This window comes from Canis lupus, chromosome 15 (assembly GCF_048164855.1).
Source record: "Canis lupus baileyi chromosome 15, mCanLup2.hap1, whole genome shotgun sequence".
Classification (NCBI taxonomy): Eukaryota; Metazoa; Chordata; class Mammalia; order Carnivora; family Canidae; genus Canis; species Canis lupus.
In genome coordinates, this window is record NC_132852.1 from 18317475 (window position 1) to 18337244 (window position 19770).

The 19770-nt window shown below is 42.2% G+C and overlaps 2 protein-coding genes across 8 annotated transcripts in view; one reads left to right on the top strand and one right to left on the bottom strand.

Moving 5' to 3' along the window:
* Nucleotides 1-490: 490 nt before the first annotated feature.
* On the bottom strand, nucleotides 491-16378 carry TRIML2 (tripartite motif family like 2). Of its 6 annotated transcripts, none has more exons than XM_072776085.1 (7): nucleotides 15976-16362; nucleotides 13630-13725; nucleotides 10593-10784; nucleotides 9383-9523; nucleotides 7332-7354; nucleotides 7058-7158; nucleotides 491-1171 (listed from the first exon to the last, which is right to left on the bottom strand). In XM_072776085.1, the coding sequence occupies exons 1-7, from the start codon at nucleotides 16264-16266 to the stop codon at nucleotides 582-584; spliced, it is 1434 nt and encodes a 477-aa protein (XP_072632186.1). In that variant the 5' UTR covers nucleotides 16267-16362; the 3' UTR covers nucleotides 491-581. The 6 variants fall into 6 exon arrangements, with proteins under 6 accessions (XP_072632186.1, XP_072632187.1, XP_072632191.1 ...); XM_072776086.1 differs by having other exon boundaries at nucleotides 16078-16357; XM_072776090.1 differs by lacking the exon at nucleotides 15976-16362 and adding an exon at nucleotides 15520-15543.
* The window catches only part of TRIML1 (tripartite motif family like 1), a 31573-nt gene continuing 27862 nt past the window's right edge, over nucleotides 16060-19770 (top strand). Inside the window, exon 1 of one of the 2 annotated variants that reach the window (XM_072776098.1) lies at nucleotides 16060-16389. The gene's annotated coding sequence lies outside the window, so the exon portion shown is untranslated. Of the gene's footprint in view, nucleotides 16390-16426; nucleotides 16630-19770 lie in introns of those variants that run through there. The other variant, XM_072776097.1, reaches the window with a different exon arrangement.

Here is a 19770-nt window from a genome sequence, read left to right on the forward strand (position 1 = left end):
GAATTATCAGGCTTCTTTTAAGAAATCTAATTTTCCTTGTAAGACAGGAGTAGAATACGTTGAAAAAAATAATTTTAAAATATTTGTATTTTCTGTGACACCTCCTCCCCACCCAGATAGAGTACCCAGGGAAATGAAGTTCTCTGGAATGATATTAGGAAGTCTTGACACCATCAGTAATAGGATCAGTCATAAGATGTCTTCATTTCATATGTCACTGAGAGGATATCCTCAAACCTAGTCTTGATTATATTTAATCATGTTTTCAGAAATTGCAAGAGTACTTAACTTAGTGCTAGAACTTCCAGACTATATTATTTTGTAAGCTCCCAATTTTATGCTGCATATGCATTTATTGTTCAAATTAGTGTAGGGTGTTTCCATTATTATCATTCATGACTCAGGTTCAATGTAACCTCTTTCACTAAATAGGTGTTGAAAGCCTCTTGAATGTAAAAGCTCTGGGGTAATGAACTGTATTCCAACTCAATCAAGTGTTAGAAACTTTTATTGGATTACTTTATATAGATCCTTTTACAAAGTCAAGCTCTTCACTTCCTGGCCCCTAGTAGTCTTAGATTTCATGCTGAGGAAGCCTGTGGGCTAACAGTAACATCACAAGACGCAACATGAGGACAGCAAATACTGAGTGAGTCAGAATTTGTGCCTCCAGTTGGGATACAAAGAGAAAATATGGGTCTGACAGCTCCCCGGAAGGTAAGAGAAGAGAAATTATAAATGAGAGATCTATCTGTCACATCATAGAAGGATAACTGCCCATACTTGCAGTCTAGGAAGACTCCAACTTTGTGCATCTGCTCTCCCCTCAAGGAGACCTTCTTCAGAGGGGGAAAGACCCAGAACGTGTAATTAGTTCCCATCCTAGAACCTATGAGTAAGACTTTATCTCTGGCAGCGGTGGGTAGGTCACTGTGTCCACTGCCAGAGTCTTCAGATATCCCCAACAGCCACCTGGTTGCCTTTTCCACATCCACCTCCCAGTAGTGCCTCCCTGAAGTGAAGCTCTCCACCCCCAACACGGTGGCCTCGAAGATGAACCTCCCGGGGCCGTCAGGCACATCCTGCTGGACATTCCTGAGACATATACTTCTCCGATCCTCAGATAAGACCAGACAGGGATGAGCTGTATTAGGATCCAAAGTGACAGCTCCTGCAGGGAGAGAGAAACTCAGTTGCATTCAGTAAGTCATCCATGCCACCACCAAAGACTGAGGATTTCTAACATGAAGAGGCATGCCAACAAATGGGTACAAGTCACAGGCACAGAAAAGGAAGAGGCTATCTACTAGTTCAGGAAAGGGAACTTCTGAGCTTTGTTTCAAGAACTGGACATCACAGAAGAAAAGGTGGATAGGAGAATGGAAGGAGATGCAATCTGAGGAGGAAGAGTAACGAACTACACAAAGGTTTACAAGTACCTGTCAGACCAGATAGGAACTTTGGCAGGCTGTAAAAACAGTATCCAATCCTCATCATGTACCAGCTGGGGGCCAGTTCTACTCCCCATAAAGATCTCCAAGCCTGAACTCCAGGCTTTGTTCCCCTAAAGATTTATTAAAATCTCCTAACAGAGCAGGCTTTTCCCTGTTACTGGCCTTGATTCCCTGGGATTCCTGGCTTTTCCCTGGGACTGAAATGCTCTCACCTTAAATATTACCAGAGTATGACACAGATGCCTAGAAATTGTTGCCAGCAGGCTCTTGATATTGGGTAAATCAAAAGAACATATTAGTAGAGGCTGGAAAAACCTGTGGGAATCCTCCAGAAAAAAAAAAAAAAAAAAAAATCAAGCTGAGAACAAGGAAGCTCAATGTGATTTCTTACACTTGAATGAAAGTGACAGTTGCCTTCATATCTCGAACTGTTCCTTCTCTTCTCTCTTTCTCCTCAACCATTAAATATTGTGATTTCTCAGGGCTTAAGACTAGCTCTTCCTTTTTACAACTTGTACTCCTTTCTCCCTAGGTGACTTCGCCTAGCCTCAGTTTTCAATACCTTCTATATATTTAAGGCTTACTTCATAAAGATGTTACCAAATACCAGTTAGAAATAACACAGGCATTTCACACATACTATGTCCAAAATGGAACTTCCAAACTACCCCTTTCTGGTTTCTACATCAGTTAATAGCATGCTTAATTTCTTCAGTTGCTAAACCATAAAGCCCAGAGTAGTCTGTTATTTCCCACTTTAATATCTAATACGGCAAGTTTTGTTGCCAAATGAACTTCAATTTCTGGACTTCAAGCCCAATTCTTATCATTATTAGGGTGGTCTTAAAAGCCATAAGCCCTGAAATTTAAATTTGAGTTGTCCCAGGCTTTTAGTATTTCCAGAAGATCAGCAGAAACAAATGCAAATTCTCTCTGGAATAATGCATAGATTCATTCTTGGACTCAATTTCTAAAAAGAATATCCAAGGAAAAAAGCAAAGCTTGCTGTTAAAAAATCAAACCCCCACCCAGAGTGAGAAGGCACTACTGAGTGACACTAGCAGAAATAAATCTGAATAACTTTAGATATTGGAATTACTAGGCACAGAGCTAAAATAATTTTTGCATACATGTTTTAAGGAAAAAGAAAGCTTAAAAAATATGTTTGCAAATTGAACACCAATAAAAAATAAATTTATTTTTAAAAAATGTCTATAGGATATAAGAAGCTAAAAAAGCAAGACCAAATGGATTTGACAAAGAACAGATTATCTAGAAATGAAAATAAAATTAAAGTGTCTGTGGATGATTAAAAGAAAGCTACATATCAATGCCTCATTAACATAAATGCCCCAGTGGCTCAGTGGTTTACTGCCGCCTTCAGCCCAGGGCCTGATCCTGGAGACCTGGGATCAAGTCCCACGTCAGGCTCCCTGCGTGATGCCTGCTTCTCCCTCTGCCTGTGTCTCTGCCTCTCTGTCTCTGTGCCTCTCATTAATAAATATTAAAAAAATCTTTAAAAACATAAATGCAAAAATTCTTACAGAATTAGCACATTGAACCCAGTAATATGTAAAATGGATAAAACATCATTACCAAGAGTTTATTCTGGGAATGCAAGGCTGGGCCAACATAAGAAAAAATATATTTTACCATATTAATACATAAGGAAAAATTAGGAATATTTTGGTAGATACAGAAATATCATCTAATATTCAACATCTGTTCATGATAAAAAGTTTGAACAAACCAGGAATAGAAGGAGAACTTCCTTAACCTGATGGAAGGCAACTATAAAAAACCTATAGCCAAAATCAAAGTTCAAGGTGAAAGACTTAATGCTTTCTTGTACTATAAGATCAACAATGAGACAAATGTTTCTCACTGCTTCTATTCAACATTAGAAGTCCTACAACCAGTACAACAAGGTGAGAAATATGTAGAAAAGGCTTACATATTGGAAAGAAATAAAACTGCCTGTATTAATAGATTACCTGAGTATCTTTGTAGAAAATCCCAAAGCATCTATAAAAAAGCCACTAGATCTAATGAATTTAGCATTGTCATAAGATGCAATGTAAATATATACAAATATTTTTATATACTAGCAATAAATTAGAAATGAATACAATTTCAATTAGAAATGGATATTAGCACTAATAAAAATAAAATACTTAGGGATCCATCTAGTATGCCCAATATGGGTTTGCTGAAAAGTTCAAAACACTGATAAGTGAGATCAAAGACCTAAATAAAAATATATCATTTTATCCCAAATTAATCTATACATATAATGCAATACCAGTTGAAGTCTCCAATTTTCTTATAGAAGCCAATAAGCTGATTTTAGCCAAAATTATTATTTTTTTAAGATTTTATTTACTTATTCATGAGAGACACACACAGAGAGAGGCAGAGACACAGGCAAAGAGAGAAGCAGGCTCCATGCAGGAGCCGGATGTGGGACTCGATCCCGGGACTCCAGGATCACACCCTGGGCTCAACTGCTGAGCCACTCAGGTGTCCCTCACCAAAATTATTTTTAAAAGAACAAATTTGGAGAACTCTCATGCCAATTTTACGACTTCCTATGAGTAAAATTCAAGCCAGTGTGGTACTAGCAACAGGATAAACACAATGATCAATGGACCTATTAGAGTCAATGTAGACCTGGCTTGTACATGCCAACTGATTTTCAACAAAAGTGTTAACAAGTAAATTCAATGAGGAACAGTGTTTTTGCCAAATTATGCTGGAACAACTGGATATACACATGCACAAAAAAGGCAGGGGTGGGGAGTTGCACCAGATTTTGAGTCATATATAATTCCAAAAGTGTAACAGACCTAAATGTAAAAACCAAAACTTCTAGAAGAAAAATCTTTGTTTGGGTAGTAAAGGATTTGTTAGGATATAAAAAATGCAAACATCTTCAAAAGACAATATTAGGTAAATGAAAATAGGAATCACAGATCAAACAAATTGAAGATGACACAAGGAAATGGAAAAATATGCCATGCTCATGAATTGGATGAACAAATATTGTTAAAATATATATACTACTCCAAGCAACCTCTTTTAAAATACCAATCGCATTTTTCAAAGAACTAGAACAATCAAACCTAAAATTTGTATGGAACCACAAAAGACCCCAAATGGCTAAAGCAATCTTGAAAAAGAAAAACAGAACTGGAGGTGTCACAATTCCAGGCTTCAAGTTATATTACAAAGCTATAGTAATCAAAACAGTATGGTACTGGCACAAAAACAGATACATAGATCAATGGAACAGAATAGAAAACCCAGAAATAAACCCAGAATTATATGGCCAATTAATTTTCAACAAAGCAGAAAAGAATATGCAATGGGATAAAGACAGACTCTTCAACAAATCGTTTTGGGAAAATTCAACAGCTACATGCAAAAGAATGAAACTGGACCACCTTCTTACACTATATAAAAAAACTCAAAACAGATAAAAGACCTAAATGTGAGAGAAGAAACCATAAAAATCCTAGTAGGGAACAGAGGCAGCAATTTCTCTGACATTGGCCATAGCAATATTTTCTAGATAGGTCTCCTGAGGCGAAGGAAAGAAAAGCAAAAATAAACTATTGGGACTATTATCAAGAATAAAATGTTTCAAAAAAAAAAAAAAGAATAAAATGTTTCTGCACGGTGAAAGAAACAATCAACAAAATAAAAGACAACCTACTGAATGGGAGAAGATATTTACAAATGACAAATATGATAAAGGGTTAGGATCCAAAATATATAAACTGATACAACTCAACACCCAAAAACCAAAAAATCCAATTAAAAAATGGGCCAAAGACAAGAACAGACATTCTCCAAATCAGACATACAGATGGCCAACGGACACGTGAAAAGATGTTCAACATCACTTACCATCAGGGAAATGCATATCCCAACTACAAGATTATCACCTCACACCTATCAGAATGGCTAAAATCAACGACACAAGAAACAAGAGGTATTGGTGAGGATATGGAGAAGGAACATTTGTGCACTGTGGGTAGGAATGCAAACTGGTGCAGCCACTGTGGAAAACAATATCGAAGTTCTTCAAAAACTTAAGAATAGAACTACCTACAATCTAATAATCACACTACTGGGTATTTGCCCCTCAAAATAAAAAAACAAACAAACACACTAATTCTAAGGGACAAATGCATCCCTTTTTTAAAGTAGCAAAGATGGAAGCAGCCCAAGCATCCATTGACTGATGAATGGATAAAGAGGGGGTATTACTCAACCATACAAAATAATGAAATCTTGCCATTGTGCAACAACATGGTTGGAAATAGAGCATGTAACACCGTATGATGGCAATACTAGAATTAAAATTTAAGACCTTAAGAAAAAAAAATATAAATCACAGAGTGGGAGATAACATATGCAAAAAATATAGGATAAAAGACTGGTAATTAGAATATATAAAGAAATCACAACACTAAATACAAGAGAAAATTTAAAAATAGTGAAAATGTTTATAGATACACTTCAAAGAGACAATAAAGTGCAAATAAACACATGAAAATATGCTCAACATCACTAGTTATTTCAGAAGTTCATTAAAATTTAAAGTGATATACAACTACATATCTATTACGTCTGCTTTAAATGAATGAATGAATGAATGAATGACAATACCAAATGCTAGTGAGGATGCAGAGCAACTGAATCTGATGCATTACCAGTGGGAATGCAAAATGACACAGCCAGTTTGGAAAACAAATTTTATAATCTCTTTCCTATATATGCAACCAAAAGAAATGAAGTCATGTCCATAAGACTGCAAATTTATTTACAGCATAAATTTGGAAACACTCAGTGGCCTTGGAATTGCAAAAGAATAAACTGTGGTATATTCATACAATGGAGTACCACACAATAACAAAAAGGAATAAACTACTGATACACACAACAAACCTGGATGTGCCTCAAATGCTTTAGGCTACGTGGAAAAAGCCAGACACAAAAGGCCACACATTGTATGGATCCAGCGACAGGACATTCCAGAAAAGGCAGAACTATGGGGTAGGAAGTCTTTCATTATACATGCTGCCATTTTTTAAAAGACTTATTTGCTTATTTGAGACAGAGAGAGAGAGAGACAGAGAGACAGAGCATGATCATGTGGGGGGGGGGGGTGTGCAGAGGAAGAGGGAGAGAGAGAATCCTCAAGCCAACTCCCTGCTGAGCACAGAGCTCAACAGACTCATCCTAGCATCCTGAGATCATGACCTGAGTCAAAAATCAAGAGTTGGATGCTTGACTGACTGAGCCACCCAGGCGCCAACATTTTTTCCCTAGAATTTTTTTTTCCCCCTATTAGACTCTGCTCGGGATCACATTTCAGGCTTGGGAAAGTGGGAAAGGATATGCAAAGGAAAGCCTTTCAACAAAAGATTGTACAATTATTTTCTTGATAGTTATCCAATGTGTATAGTATATTAAACTCTCCAGTCTTTTTAAATCCTTAAGTTCTCTGGAATCTATTTCTATTTATGGTAGGATGTTCACTTGGTTCTCAAATACAAAATCAAATGCCTTGTAATCATGAATGTGTGTCAACTTACTTTGGAGAACTTTGAGCATTCCACTCATTCCTGTCACTTGGCATAAACTCAGGTCTGTGATTTGGGCAGGCTCCAGACACTGAAGCAGTAGTGACTCGCTCCTATTAAAGAAAGGACAATCTCAGTTACCTGTGCAGACCCTGAGCCCCCACATTCAGAGGATGGATGTCATTACATGACCTCCTGATCCTCACTTAGGCCAACATCTGTATTCCCGTATGCTCACATATCAAACCCTAAATCCCATCCCAATGTTTCCAAAAGGAAAACTTACCTTTCCACAGAGCATCTCGCATTCTACAGGATGAAAAAGAGATAAGGTTACACTATTCAAGCCACACCTCTTACGAGCTGCGCTCCTGAAAACTATCTTCTAATAATGAAACTTGATTTGTATGTAATTTCCCCAGCTTTGTGGTGCTAATTCTCAGATATCAAATTTTAACACTGAATAGAAGGCAGAAAAATGGTTGAATTCATTGTTGTATTCCCAAAGGAAATGTCTGGTTCTTTTTTTTCATTTTATTATAGTCATGGACTACATAGTCATTTAATATGGAATCTGACACCTGATGAATCCAATGATATGCTGGCAACTTTTATATTTAACCCGGATGTCTTTTTTTCCTTCTTTTATTGTAGAAATTTGACATGTGCTATTAAGTTTAAGGTGTATAGTGTGTTATTCTGATACACTTGTAATATTATAATGATTGCTGACATGGCAATATCTATATCATACAATCATAATACTATATCATTTGATATATCCCTTATACCATGCATTACATCTCTATGGTTTACTACTATTCATTATAAGGTTTTACCCAGAAACACCATTTTGCTTACCAATGCCCCTCCACCACTACCCCATTAAGTACCATTTTACTTCCGTTTTTTTTAAACAGGTTTAACTTTTTTAGACTCCACATGTAAGTGACATCACATAATAGCTGTCTTTCTGACTTATCTTGCTTAAAGCATAGTTGCTCAAGGTCTACCCACGTTGTCACAGATGGGAGGATATTTTCCTTTCTCATAGCTGAAAAATATTCCACTGTGTATATATACTACATTTTTCCATTCATTCTGTTAATGGGCATTTGGGTTATTTCCAAAATTGGGAGTGCATCCATCTCTCTGAAATCCTGTTTTTGTTTCCTTTGAGCATATGCCCAGAAGCGGAATTGCTGGATCATATGGTAAATCTATTTTTAATTTTTTGAGGTATCTCTATTATCACTTTCCGTAGGGGTCGGACCAATCTATATTCTTACCAAGTAGGAATCCCTTGGTACTTGGTATCAAGTGCTCCCTTCATACCACATCTTCAGCAGCACCCACCGTCTCTTATTGCTGATAGCCATTTTAACAGTTGAGAGGATCTATCTCACTGTGGTTTTGATCTCCATTTCCCAAGGGACATATTGTCCATACCTCACCTCAGCCATCTTACCCAGAATGGTCATCAATCAAACTCTGCCCCTTTACTTGCTTTTTATGCTGTGGATAACAAGAGTTGAGGAGGTGAAGAAGCCTGCTAATAAACTGGGGATGGTGGATGGCGCTAGGTCAGAAGCTGAGCATAACTGAATCACACCTACCTTACCTGTCTGGTAGTATGTCTGGCCCTAGTAGAGAACCTAATGATTTATGTGTAAGTGCTTCTAAAATAAGAGCCCTCACTTTATAAACATGAGCACAGCGGCAGGGGGAGATGGATAGAGTCTTAAAAAGATAATAATTTACTTGTTGGAAGGTAATGCATGTTACAAGGCTTAAAATATGCAATACTATACAAATAAATTTCACCCTTGTTTTTCCAAGGTTACCGCTCAATGTTTGTGTTCTAATCTTCATGTTTATTTTGCCAAAGGCAGTCTGTGAATGTTAACGAGCATATGTCTATACATAGACACATATTCACCAAAACCAAACAAAAAGCAGTTCCGCATGCTTTACTTTAACTAAAGATCCTGAAAATAACTTTTACCACTATGGAGTTGCTTCATTCTTTTTTTCTGGTTGCAAATATTCTACTGTACTGATGTATCACACATAATTCGACTAACCAATTTTTTACCCTATCAAGGGACACCTTAATTCAAACTCATTATTGATAGCCTCAAGGCGAGAATTCATATTAAATTAGCTCTCCACTACACTAAAATTTTAGACAATTTATAATGCTTTTGATGCCTGGAAAATAACTATACAGCCTCCATGTATGTTTGAAAACCCTTGACTATTCTAGAACTGATCCCTAATGGATACTGTCCACTTCTTATTTCTCAAATCCTGTAGTGAAGATTTCTGGAATCTTACCTGGAGCAATGCTAGGGTGTATTCCCCACACTTCTTTTCTAGCTCTGCAGTGATTCTTTGGAGGCTGCAGATTTGTTCAGAAAGCCTGACTTCACTCTCCTTCAGTTTATTCATGTTCTCTTTCCCCAAATCATTCAGTCTCTGCAAAAGCATCTCCTTATTAGTATTTAACAAGTGGTAATTTCTTTTATTCACTAATTCAACCACCTCCTAAACCCACTTTGCTGCCTGCCACTCCAGAAATACATATGATTAGATAAGGCCCAATACCCCCTGTGTTAAGACACCTCAACTGAAACTTGATTCTTTGACACAATATATTTATGTTGACATGAAAGGAGTGTCATGCAGTCCACTTATTCAGAAAACGACACTAAAACAGATCACATTATTTTCCTGTGCCATTTTGTTAAGAAGTTTCCTATATCCTTAAGATTTGAATCTAATAATTTAATAACTTAGTAAGAAATAATCAAGCCACTGATGTTTTTTTATCCGTACAAAGATGTTCCATGTAAGCACAAAAGCTGTTTTTTCAAGAACACAAATGATGCACATTATACCCTATTGCTGGTATCACAGCTTGTTTTTTTTTTTCTTAATAAATATGCTTTCGGAGACAATTTTCTTATCTGTACACATAAAGCTTTGTTATCTTTACTAAATGCTGTAAAGCATTCCACTGAAAATACATAATATAATTTGAGAGTCCTTTACTGATGGATATAGGTTGCATTTAATCTCTTGCTATCGTAATGTTAATAATAATGCCTAATAGTATTGACTACATAATACATACAAACACTGTTTAAAGAGCTTCATGTAGATTATCACACTCAATCCTCACAACAGTATTATAAACTAGGGGTGTTATCCCCATTTTATAGCTAAGGAAATGAAGTCACAGGTTAAACGCGTGTACAAGTTAAAGTAGCCAGATAGATACTCGTAAAATAGCAGAAGCCAGATAGGAACCTCATCAGTCTGGCTTCAAAGACTACAGCATTCCCTTATTCTTACATCTTTTTATATGCACATAAGTGTATTTATAAGATCAATGATCAGATATAGAACGGCTGGGAGAATATATACATTCTTTCAATGCATGTGTGGTTGTCAATGGATGTCTCATTCTAGAATCAGCATAATGCTCAGCTCTTCTTTCTCTCATTTCCCAAACACTATGGGCATGCAGTTTTCCCTATCTCACCTGTAGTGTTTCCTGGGACTTCTCCTTCAACTCCGTGGCAAACTCCATCAGCTGATTCTGATTGTCTTCCCTCATGCTGGGGTTGAATATGCACCCTTGCTGGCTCTGAACATTCATCTCCTCTTCAACCATCAACCGGAACCTTATCCTATATTCAGACTCAATCATCTCTTTAAAATCCTGCTCTTCTCCCTTCATCAAACACAGATATGATAGACTTCAAGTTCAACCCCACAGATAAATATTTATGGTCACTTTCCATCTCCAATTCCAATATAAACACAAGGAAATATAAGGTACAGGGGAAGAAATAAGAGGAATAAATACAAAGGACAGAGAAAGTTTCAAGTCAAGATCAACTAACCCATCAACATAATCTTAGAGGACAAATGAAGATGGGGAAATGTTAATTGACTTAAAAACTGAGAAATCAGGCAGCCCAGGTGGCTCGGCGGTTTAGCGCCGCCTTCAGCCCAGGGCGTGATCCTGGAGACCCCGGATCGAGTCCCACGTTGCATGGAGCCTGCTTCTCCTTCTGCCTGTGTCTCTCATGAATAAATAAATAAAATCTTAAAAAAAAAAAACCTGAGAAATCTACAATCACAGTGACAAAGATGAGGAGACAAGGAAAATTAGAAGATGGGGCAAATGGCTTTTGCTGATACTTTGAATGGAGAGTGTGAGAAAACAGGCATGAAAGGGTGACTCCAAGGTTTTTAGACAAAGCAACTGGAAGAACGAAGTAGCCAAAACAGAGAAAATGAAATAAATAAGGGATGGGTCCCACAGGTGGAGAGTGTATTAGCAGCTCGTTTATGGATATGCAGATTCTGAGTTGTCATTTAGACAAGTGAAAGACAATGATAGAGAAATGCTGAGTAGGAAGATGGACTGCAAGCTTATCACTTCGTAATCTGAGCTAGAGATGTTTGTTGGGAGTAGCCAGCTTAATACTTCATCTCACGAGACTCCATGGAATTGAGATTTATCAAGAACTTGACCACTGCACACCACCTCTACCACTACCCCGCCTTCTTTTTCTTTTTTAATATTTTATTTATTTATTCATGAGATACAGAGAGACAAAGAGGCAGAGACACAGGCAGAGGGAGAAGCAGGCTCTATGCACGGAGCCTGACATGGAACTCAATCCTGGGTCTCCAGGATCAGGCCCTGGGCTGAAGGCAGAGCTAAACCTCTGAGCCACCCGGGCTGCCCACTACCCCCACCTTCACCGTGCCCCTGCCCCTGCCCCTGGTTACTGCAACAGTCCCCTGGCAGGTATTCTCACCTCTGTTCTCATTCTTCAATAGTCTAGTCCTAACTTCAGCTACCAGAGTGCTTCTGTGAAAATGGAAATTCGACCAAGCTATCCGTGTTCAGAACTTTCCCCAGGTTTCTTCTCTATTTCACTTAAGTCTACCCTGGGACGCCTGGATGGCTCAGTAGTTGGGCATCTGCCTTTGGCTCAGATAGTGATCTCAGGGTCCTGGGATCAAGCCCTACATGGGCTCCCCAAAGACAGCCTGCTTTTCCCTCTGCCTATGTCTCTATTTCTGTGTCATGAAAAAAAAGTGAAATAAATAAATAAATAAATAAATAAATAAATAAATAAATAAATAAAGTCAGTCAGCTGCCCTGGGGCACCTGGGTGGCTGAGCCGGTTAAGCATCTGCCTTCAGCTCAGATCATGATCCCGGGGTCCTGGGCAAGGAGTCTGCTTCTACCTCTCCTCCCTCCTCCCAGCTCATGCTCTCTCACCTCAAATAAGTAAATAAAATCTAAAAACAAAAACAAAAAACCTATTCAAGTTGCCCTATATGAATTGGCCCCTTTATCTCCTGAGCTCATCTACCAGCTTCTATACCCTTTCCAGCCCCAACTGAGTACACACCAGATCCTTCCCAAAGCTGCGTAACTGAATTCCTGACCAGCTTGAGTTTTCTCAAATGCCACTTTCTGAACAAGGTCACTTCATTTCAAAGCACATCCCATCATTTTTTTTTTTGAAGAACATATAATATTTACCATATAACATTAATTTTCCTTGTTTTTTTTTAAATTTTTATTTATTTATGATAGGCACACAGTGAGAGAGAGAGAGGCTGAGACACAGGCAGAGGGAGAAGCAGGCTCCATGCACCAGGAGCCCGACATGGGATTCGATCCCAGGTCTCCAGGATCATGCCCTGGGCCAAAGGCAGGCGCTAAACCGCTGTGCCACCCAGGGATCCCAATTTTCCTTGTTTTATTCACCTTCAGTTGCACAAGGGCAGAATTTTTTTTTCCTCTCCTGTTGCTAAATCCCCTGCACCTAGTATAGTTCCTGGCAAACAGTGGGACCCCAAAATCTGTTGAATATATGGTGCTTCAGGCTGAAAAAATGAGGATTAGTTGAAAAATTCTTGGAAAGCCAGTCAATTCTCCTCCTCTACCATTCTCATGTGGCCATTTACTTTCTTTAAAAATGGAAAAGATGAAGACCCAGAAGCTGGGATACCGGCACAGAATAGAGCTAAACAGGAAGAAAAGGTGTAAAATCAGAAGTGAAATGTGGGCATAACAGATGACTAGCCCTATTTTGGATAGTAATTCTCAAACTGCCTTTTAAATGGTTTCAGGGTTTATGTGGCCACCAATGGTACTCAGAATGCTCATTCCCCCGTGGCATTGGTATAAATGGTGTTATCAATCTTTTTTACCTGTCAATCAAGGGTTGCAAATGACATCTCACACATTTAAGAATTAATCTGTATTTCTCTTACCATAAGCAAAGTTCAGGATCTTTTTATAGTTCAAAAGACAGTAGCATTTTCTCTTCTGTGAAATCTCCTTTCTCCGATCATTTTTCTATCGAGTGTCTAGTCTTTCCTTATTGACTTTCAACAACTCTTTATTCGTAAAGAAAGGAACACTGTTTGCACCTATGGATTTCAAGTATTTTTTTCCCTGCTTTGTTATTTATCTTCTGACTTTATGTTATTTGCTGCCCAACGTTATAGGTAATTCCCTGCTCAGACTAGAAATAAGCACTGACCTGAATCATCACCATTCTTTCCTGTTCGTCAGCCAATATGCTTTTCGCTACTTCAAGTTTCTTCTTCAATGTGTTCAATATCCCCTGGAATAATTTCTGCAGAGAAATAGATCACAGAATTCCAGGTAAAGTAATTGCTTTAGAACAGTTAGATTTTTTTTTTTTTTCAGATTTTACTTATTTGAGAGAGAGTGCACTGACACACGAGACAGAGGAGAAGGAAGAGGCAGAGGGACAAGCAGATTCCTCACTGAGCAAGGAGGCCTACCTAGGTCTTGATCCCAGGAGCCTGAGAGCATGCCCAAGCTGAAATCAGATGCTTTACCGACTGAGCCGCCCAGGGGCAGCAAGAACTCTTATATAAAAAATCTTAAAAAAAAAAAAATTCTATTTACTCATGATAGACACAGAGAGAGAGTGGCAGACACAGGCAGAGGGAGAAGCAGGCTCCCCGCAGGGAGCCGGATGTGGGATCCATGGCAGGTCTCCAGGATCTCCTGGGCAAAAGGCAGGCACTGAACCGCTGAGCCACCCAGGCACCCCCAAACTTTAGATTTTTAATCTTAGAAGCTGAAAGGCCAATAGCCCGAGGTCGGCTTTGCTCTGTAGTTTGTCTAAATATGGTATTCATTTAACATTCTCTGATAGGACACTGCTGGGAGGAATGGGAATGGCAAAGGCAAGCTCTGTCCTCCAGATCAGCTAATAAGAGGAGGCAGCCAGGGTCCGAGCGCTCCGGGCCCCACAGGACACTCACCCTGTGACCGCCGGGCGCTCGGGGGCCCGCAAGACGCTCACCCTGTGACGGCAGGGAGCTCCGGAGCCCGCAGGAGGCTGCCCTATGACGGCTGGGGGCTCTGGAGTCCACAGGTGGCTCACCCTGCGACGGGCGGGCGCTCTGGGGCCCGCAGGAGGCTCACCCTGTGACGGCCAGGCGCTCTGAGGTCCGCAAGATGCCCACACTGTGACGGCCAGGCACTCTTGAGCCTGCAGGAGGTTCACCCTGTGACGGCCTGGAGCTCTGGGATTCAGAAGAAGCTCACCTTGCGACAGCTGGGCGCTCTAGGGCCCGCAAGAGGCTCACCCTACGGCGACGAGTCTCTCGGGCCGCAGGAGGCTGACCATGTGACGACCGGGCGCTCCAGGGCCCACAGGAGGCTCCCCCTGTGACATCCAGGCGCTCCCGGGCCTGCAGGAGGCTCACCCTGTGACGGCCATGCACTCTGGCTGCAGAAGGCTCAACCTGGGGCCTGCAGGAGGCTCACCCTGTGACGGCCATGCGCTCCGGCCGCAGGAGGCTCACCCTGTGAAAGCCGGTCGCTCCCAGGCTTGCAGGAGGCTCACCCTGTGACATCCGGGCGCTCCAGGGCCCACAGGAGGCTCCCCCTGTGACATCCGGGCACTCCCGGGCCTGCAGGAGGCTCACCGTGTGACGGCCATGCACTCTGGCTGCAGGAGGCTCAACCTGGGGCCCGCAGGAGCCTCACCGTGTGACGGTCATGCGCTCCGGCCGCAGGAGGCTCATCCTGTGACATCCGGGCGCTCCCGGGCCTGCAGGAGGCTCACCCTGTGACATCCAGGCGCTTCCGGGCCTGCAGGAGGCTCACCCTGTCGGGGCCGGGCGCTCCGGGGCCTGCAGGAGGCTCACCCTGTCGGGGCCGGGCGCTCGGGGCCTGCAGGAGGCTCACCCTGTGACATCCGGGCACTCCGGGGCCGCAGGAGGCTCACCCTGTGACATCCGGGCACTCTGGGGCCTGCAGGAGGCTCACCCTGTCGGGGCCGGGCGCTCGGGGCCTGCAGGAGGCTCACCCTGTGACATCCGGGCACTCCGGGGCCGCAGGAGGCTCACCCTGTGACATCCGGGCACTCTGGGGCCTGCAGGAGGCTCACCCTGTCGGGGCTGGGCGCTCGGGGCCTGCAGGAGGCTCACCCTGTGACATCCGGGCGCTCGGGGCCTGCAGGAGGCTCACCCTGTGACATCCGGGCACTCTGGGGCCTGCAGGAGGCTCACCCTGTGACATCCGGGCACTCCGGGGCCGCAGGAGGCTCACCCTGTGACATCCGGGCACTCCGGGGCCGCAGGAGGCTCACCCTGTCGGGGCCGGGCGCTCGGGGCCGGGCGCTCGGGGCCTGCAGGAGGCTCACCCTGTGACATCCGGGCACTCTGGGGCCTGCAGGAGGCTCACCCTGTCGGGGCTGGGCGCTCGGGGCCTGCAGGAGGCTCACCCTGTGACATCCGGGCGCTCGGGGCCTGCAGGAGGCTCACCCTGTGACATCCGGGCGCTCGGGGCCTGCAGGAGGCTCACCCTGTGACATCCGGGCGCTCGGGGCCTGCAGGAGGCTCACCCTGTGACATCCGGGCACTCCGGGGCCTGCAGGAGGCTCACCCTGTCGGGGCCGGGCGCTCGGGGCCGCAGGAGGCTCCCCGCGGGCCCGCCGGAAGCTCACCCTGTAACGGTCTGCAGCCTCCCGCACTCCGTTCACCACGTGATTCTCGTGCTCCTCGGGGCGGAAGCACCGGCCGCAGAGCAGGGCTTGGTCATCCTCACAGAACAGCCGCAGCGGCTCCCGGTGCTCCTCACAGCAGGCATCCTCTGGGATGTTCTGCCCTCGCTGGGCGCTGAGCCTTCGGGACATGGCCCGGGCCTCCAGGCCGCGAACGCCCACGTGCACTGGGACCGGAAACGAGGGCCGCGGACTTGGGGGCAGTCGCACAGGCCTGCCTCACTGCGCGTCCACAGCAGCCAAGCACCAGAGCAGGTGGGCGCTTTCCGCCCCCCCACCCCCGACCCCCGACCCCTGACCCCTGACGCCCACCCCGACTGGCAGGTCCGCAGCCACCAGGTGCTCAGCCGCAGACTGGAGGGGCTCTCAAGTTTCCTGAGAATTTAGAGCCAGTGGCGGAGAATATGGTCACGAGTGAGCACACAGCACACCATTTTCCTATAAGGCGTTGAAAAAAGGAAAAAGACAGGAAAAGAAAAAAAGAAAGAAGAAAAGGTACTCCCTTCAAGGATGCCACATTCATAAGCTTGGGAGGCACATCCGGGGCCTCAAGGGAGGCAAAGCCAGGCCTTAAGCATTTAAGGACGCACGCCCTCTCTGGGGGCTTGCACCGACCATTATATGCCGGCCGCTCTCCAGTGCCTCCTTAAGGGGGAGCGGCACCCGGGGGCCAAGTCTAAGGAGGCGTCCATTTTCCAGCTCCTGTTAGGGTGCAGCCCCTCAGGTGGGGGCGACTCGGGAGTGTGGTGCGCACAGCCCAGGGCACGTGTTGACTGAGAGTAGGCCCGTGAATAAAGATGATCGGAAAAAAAAAAAAAAAAAAAAAGATAATCGGTTAAAAATATATAAAGGCAACCCCCCCAAATAAAAACTTTCCAAAGGGCAGCCCAGGTGGCTCAGAGGTCTAGAGCCTGCCTTCGGCCCAGGGCGTGATCCTGGAGTCCCGGGAGCGAGTCCCACGTCGGGCTCCCTGCATGGGGCCTGCTTCTCCCTCTGCCTGTGTCTCTGCCTCTCTCTCTCTCTCTCTCTCTCTCATGAATAAATAAATAAAATATATTTAAAAAAAAAAGCACTTCCAAAAATACTAACGGGAAACTGCCTTCTCTTTTTCTTCTTCCTTTTTTTTTTTTTTTCCAAATTAGAGAAACAGAACAAGGCATCCTTAATCTCCTGCATCCCCATTTCCCGACAATCCCGATAACCCTTGAGCAAAAAAAAATAAAAAAATAAAAAAATAAAATCTCTCTTCTCCAGAAACACTGTAATTATCTTAAAAGGGGAATTGGGGAAACTGTTCCCCCAGTGAATTGGCCTTGCCCTCGTTCTTTCTAATCCCATCTCCAGCTGTTGCCGCAGCGGCCATTCACACCACAGCACGGAGTACTAATAGCATCTATGTATCTCCTCATTCCTATTTCCGTTTGTTCCCGTTCCATCTCATTGACCAGCTCCTCAGACAGTGTCTCCGGAAGCACATGACCCTGGCAGGCCTCAGGACCCCCAGACTTGCCTTTGTGGATTCACTAGCTTCTCGCCCCCCTCATGCTCTCACTACCCCTGAAACCCGGCCTCCGACTACACCTGCTGCCCTTTCACACCTTATTTTTAGGAATATGCAACATTTTATGATTCTGAAGCTAATTAATTGTATATATAGGATGACTTTATTTGTTAGGATACTAAAGCAGCAGTTTTCAAAATGCAGTTCCCAAGACCTGATTCACTTTTTTTTTTTTTTACTGACATTTACACTGATAGATAAAACCGTTGGCATCTTACCATTAGTCAAGGAAGTAATACCAACTGTTGTCATGTATTGTATTTTTCAATTTCTACACACTTGCAAATTTTTTTTCTACTTAGGGGTATTCTTAATTTCTTGATGAAGCAAGACAATTCAACTTTGGAGTACAGGATTTAGTTACCGTTCTGGGTGACAAAATGGAAAATTATGCATAAAGCACTTAGGATGCATACGGGATTACAGTGGTTATCCAGAGAAAACACACTTTCTATTAACTGAATTATACACCATACTAGCCATGTTTTTTCATAGCACATTTTTTGTTGAAAGAACAAATGAGACAAATGTGGTTATTCAGGATTGTAGCAATTTGGAAGATAACACTAACAGAGTGACCTCGTCATTTCAAGGAAACCAACTGAGCATCTTGTCAATGATAAAATTCTGGCTTTGGAAAACTTGTATCCACTATTGTAAGCTTGACAGCTCCCCAAGACTTTGATAGCTTCTTTTCTGATAAAATCGGTGGTGATATTAACAAATGTGGCTTGGATATTGAATATTGAAATATGTCAACATTTGGAAAGTCTGAAAACTCAGTGAACCAATATTTTCTGAAAGACCAACACATGATGTTATAAGATTATGCAAGGGTAAAATGTGGATGCAGAGTATAAGATACACCAATGGATTTTAATATAAGGAAACATTCATTGATGACTTCAGGAAGAAAAGTCACAATTATTGGAGAAAGGCTATTAGAATATGTTCTCCTTTTTTAACAATGTACTTGTGTGAGGACAGATGCTCTTCATATATTTTAAGTAAAATAGCATTGCAATAGATTAAATGCTGGAGCAGATAGTAATAGCTGTCTGATGAACCAAAAATTAGAGATTTCCAAAATTGTAAAACCAGGCCATTCTTTTTAGTAACTGCTCAGAGGGGATTCCTCATTAAAAAAATGTTATGTTTACTTTTAATAAATTAACACATGTTTTTAAAAACTCAGTTTTAATTTCTAAATACAGTGACTACAGATTGGTGCAACACACAAAATGTTTTTTGGGGTCTTCATCAATAATTTGAGTGCAAAGCACAAAAGACCAAAGTTCAGGACTCTTGTATTAAAGGGTATATTCCTTAGAAATGGGATTCCTGATGAAAATATACCTAATCTATAATTTTGGCACATTTTGCTGGAGTCCCAACCACAAGGTTGCACAATTTTGCATTCCAAGCAACATATGAGAAAGATGTCAAACTTTTTGCCCACTTGGTAGGTGAGAAATGGTATTTTTACATACGTTCAGTTCACTTTTTTTTTTTTTTTTTTTTTAAGATTTATTTACTTATTTTAGAGAAAGAGTGTGTGAGTCTGAGCAGCAGCAGGAGGGGCAGACTGAGAGAGAAAGAATCTCAAGCCAAATCTGCGCTTTCCACCATGGACCTCGATATCTTGACCCTAGAGATCATGACCAAAATCAAGTGTTGGCTGCTTAACTGACTGTGTCACCCAGGAGCCCCTACATTTTATTTTCATATGCTAAAGAACCATTTTTATTTCTTTTTCTGTGAACCATGTTTCAGCCTTTTACTCATTTTCTTTCACTAGGTTTTTCCCTTTAAGAGATATTTATACATTGAAAATATCACTCCCTTGTTAATACACAAATAGCAAATATTTTCTCTCTACTTGCCATCCACTTTGAATTTGCTCCAATTTCCTTTTTTTGCCACTTGAGTCTTCAACCTTCTTTGTAGTTTCCCGTGTTTTGCCTGAACATGTCCTAGACAACTCAACTGAAAAGACTGATCGGTTGTAAAATGAACACGTTTACAATTCAGCAGCTGCTCCTGGCTTTATCTTACTTGACTTTCTCAGCAGCAGT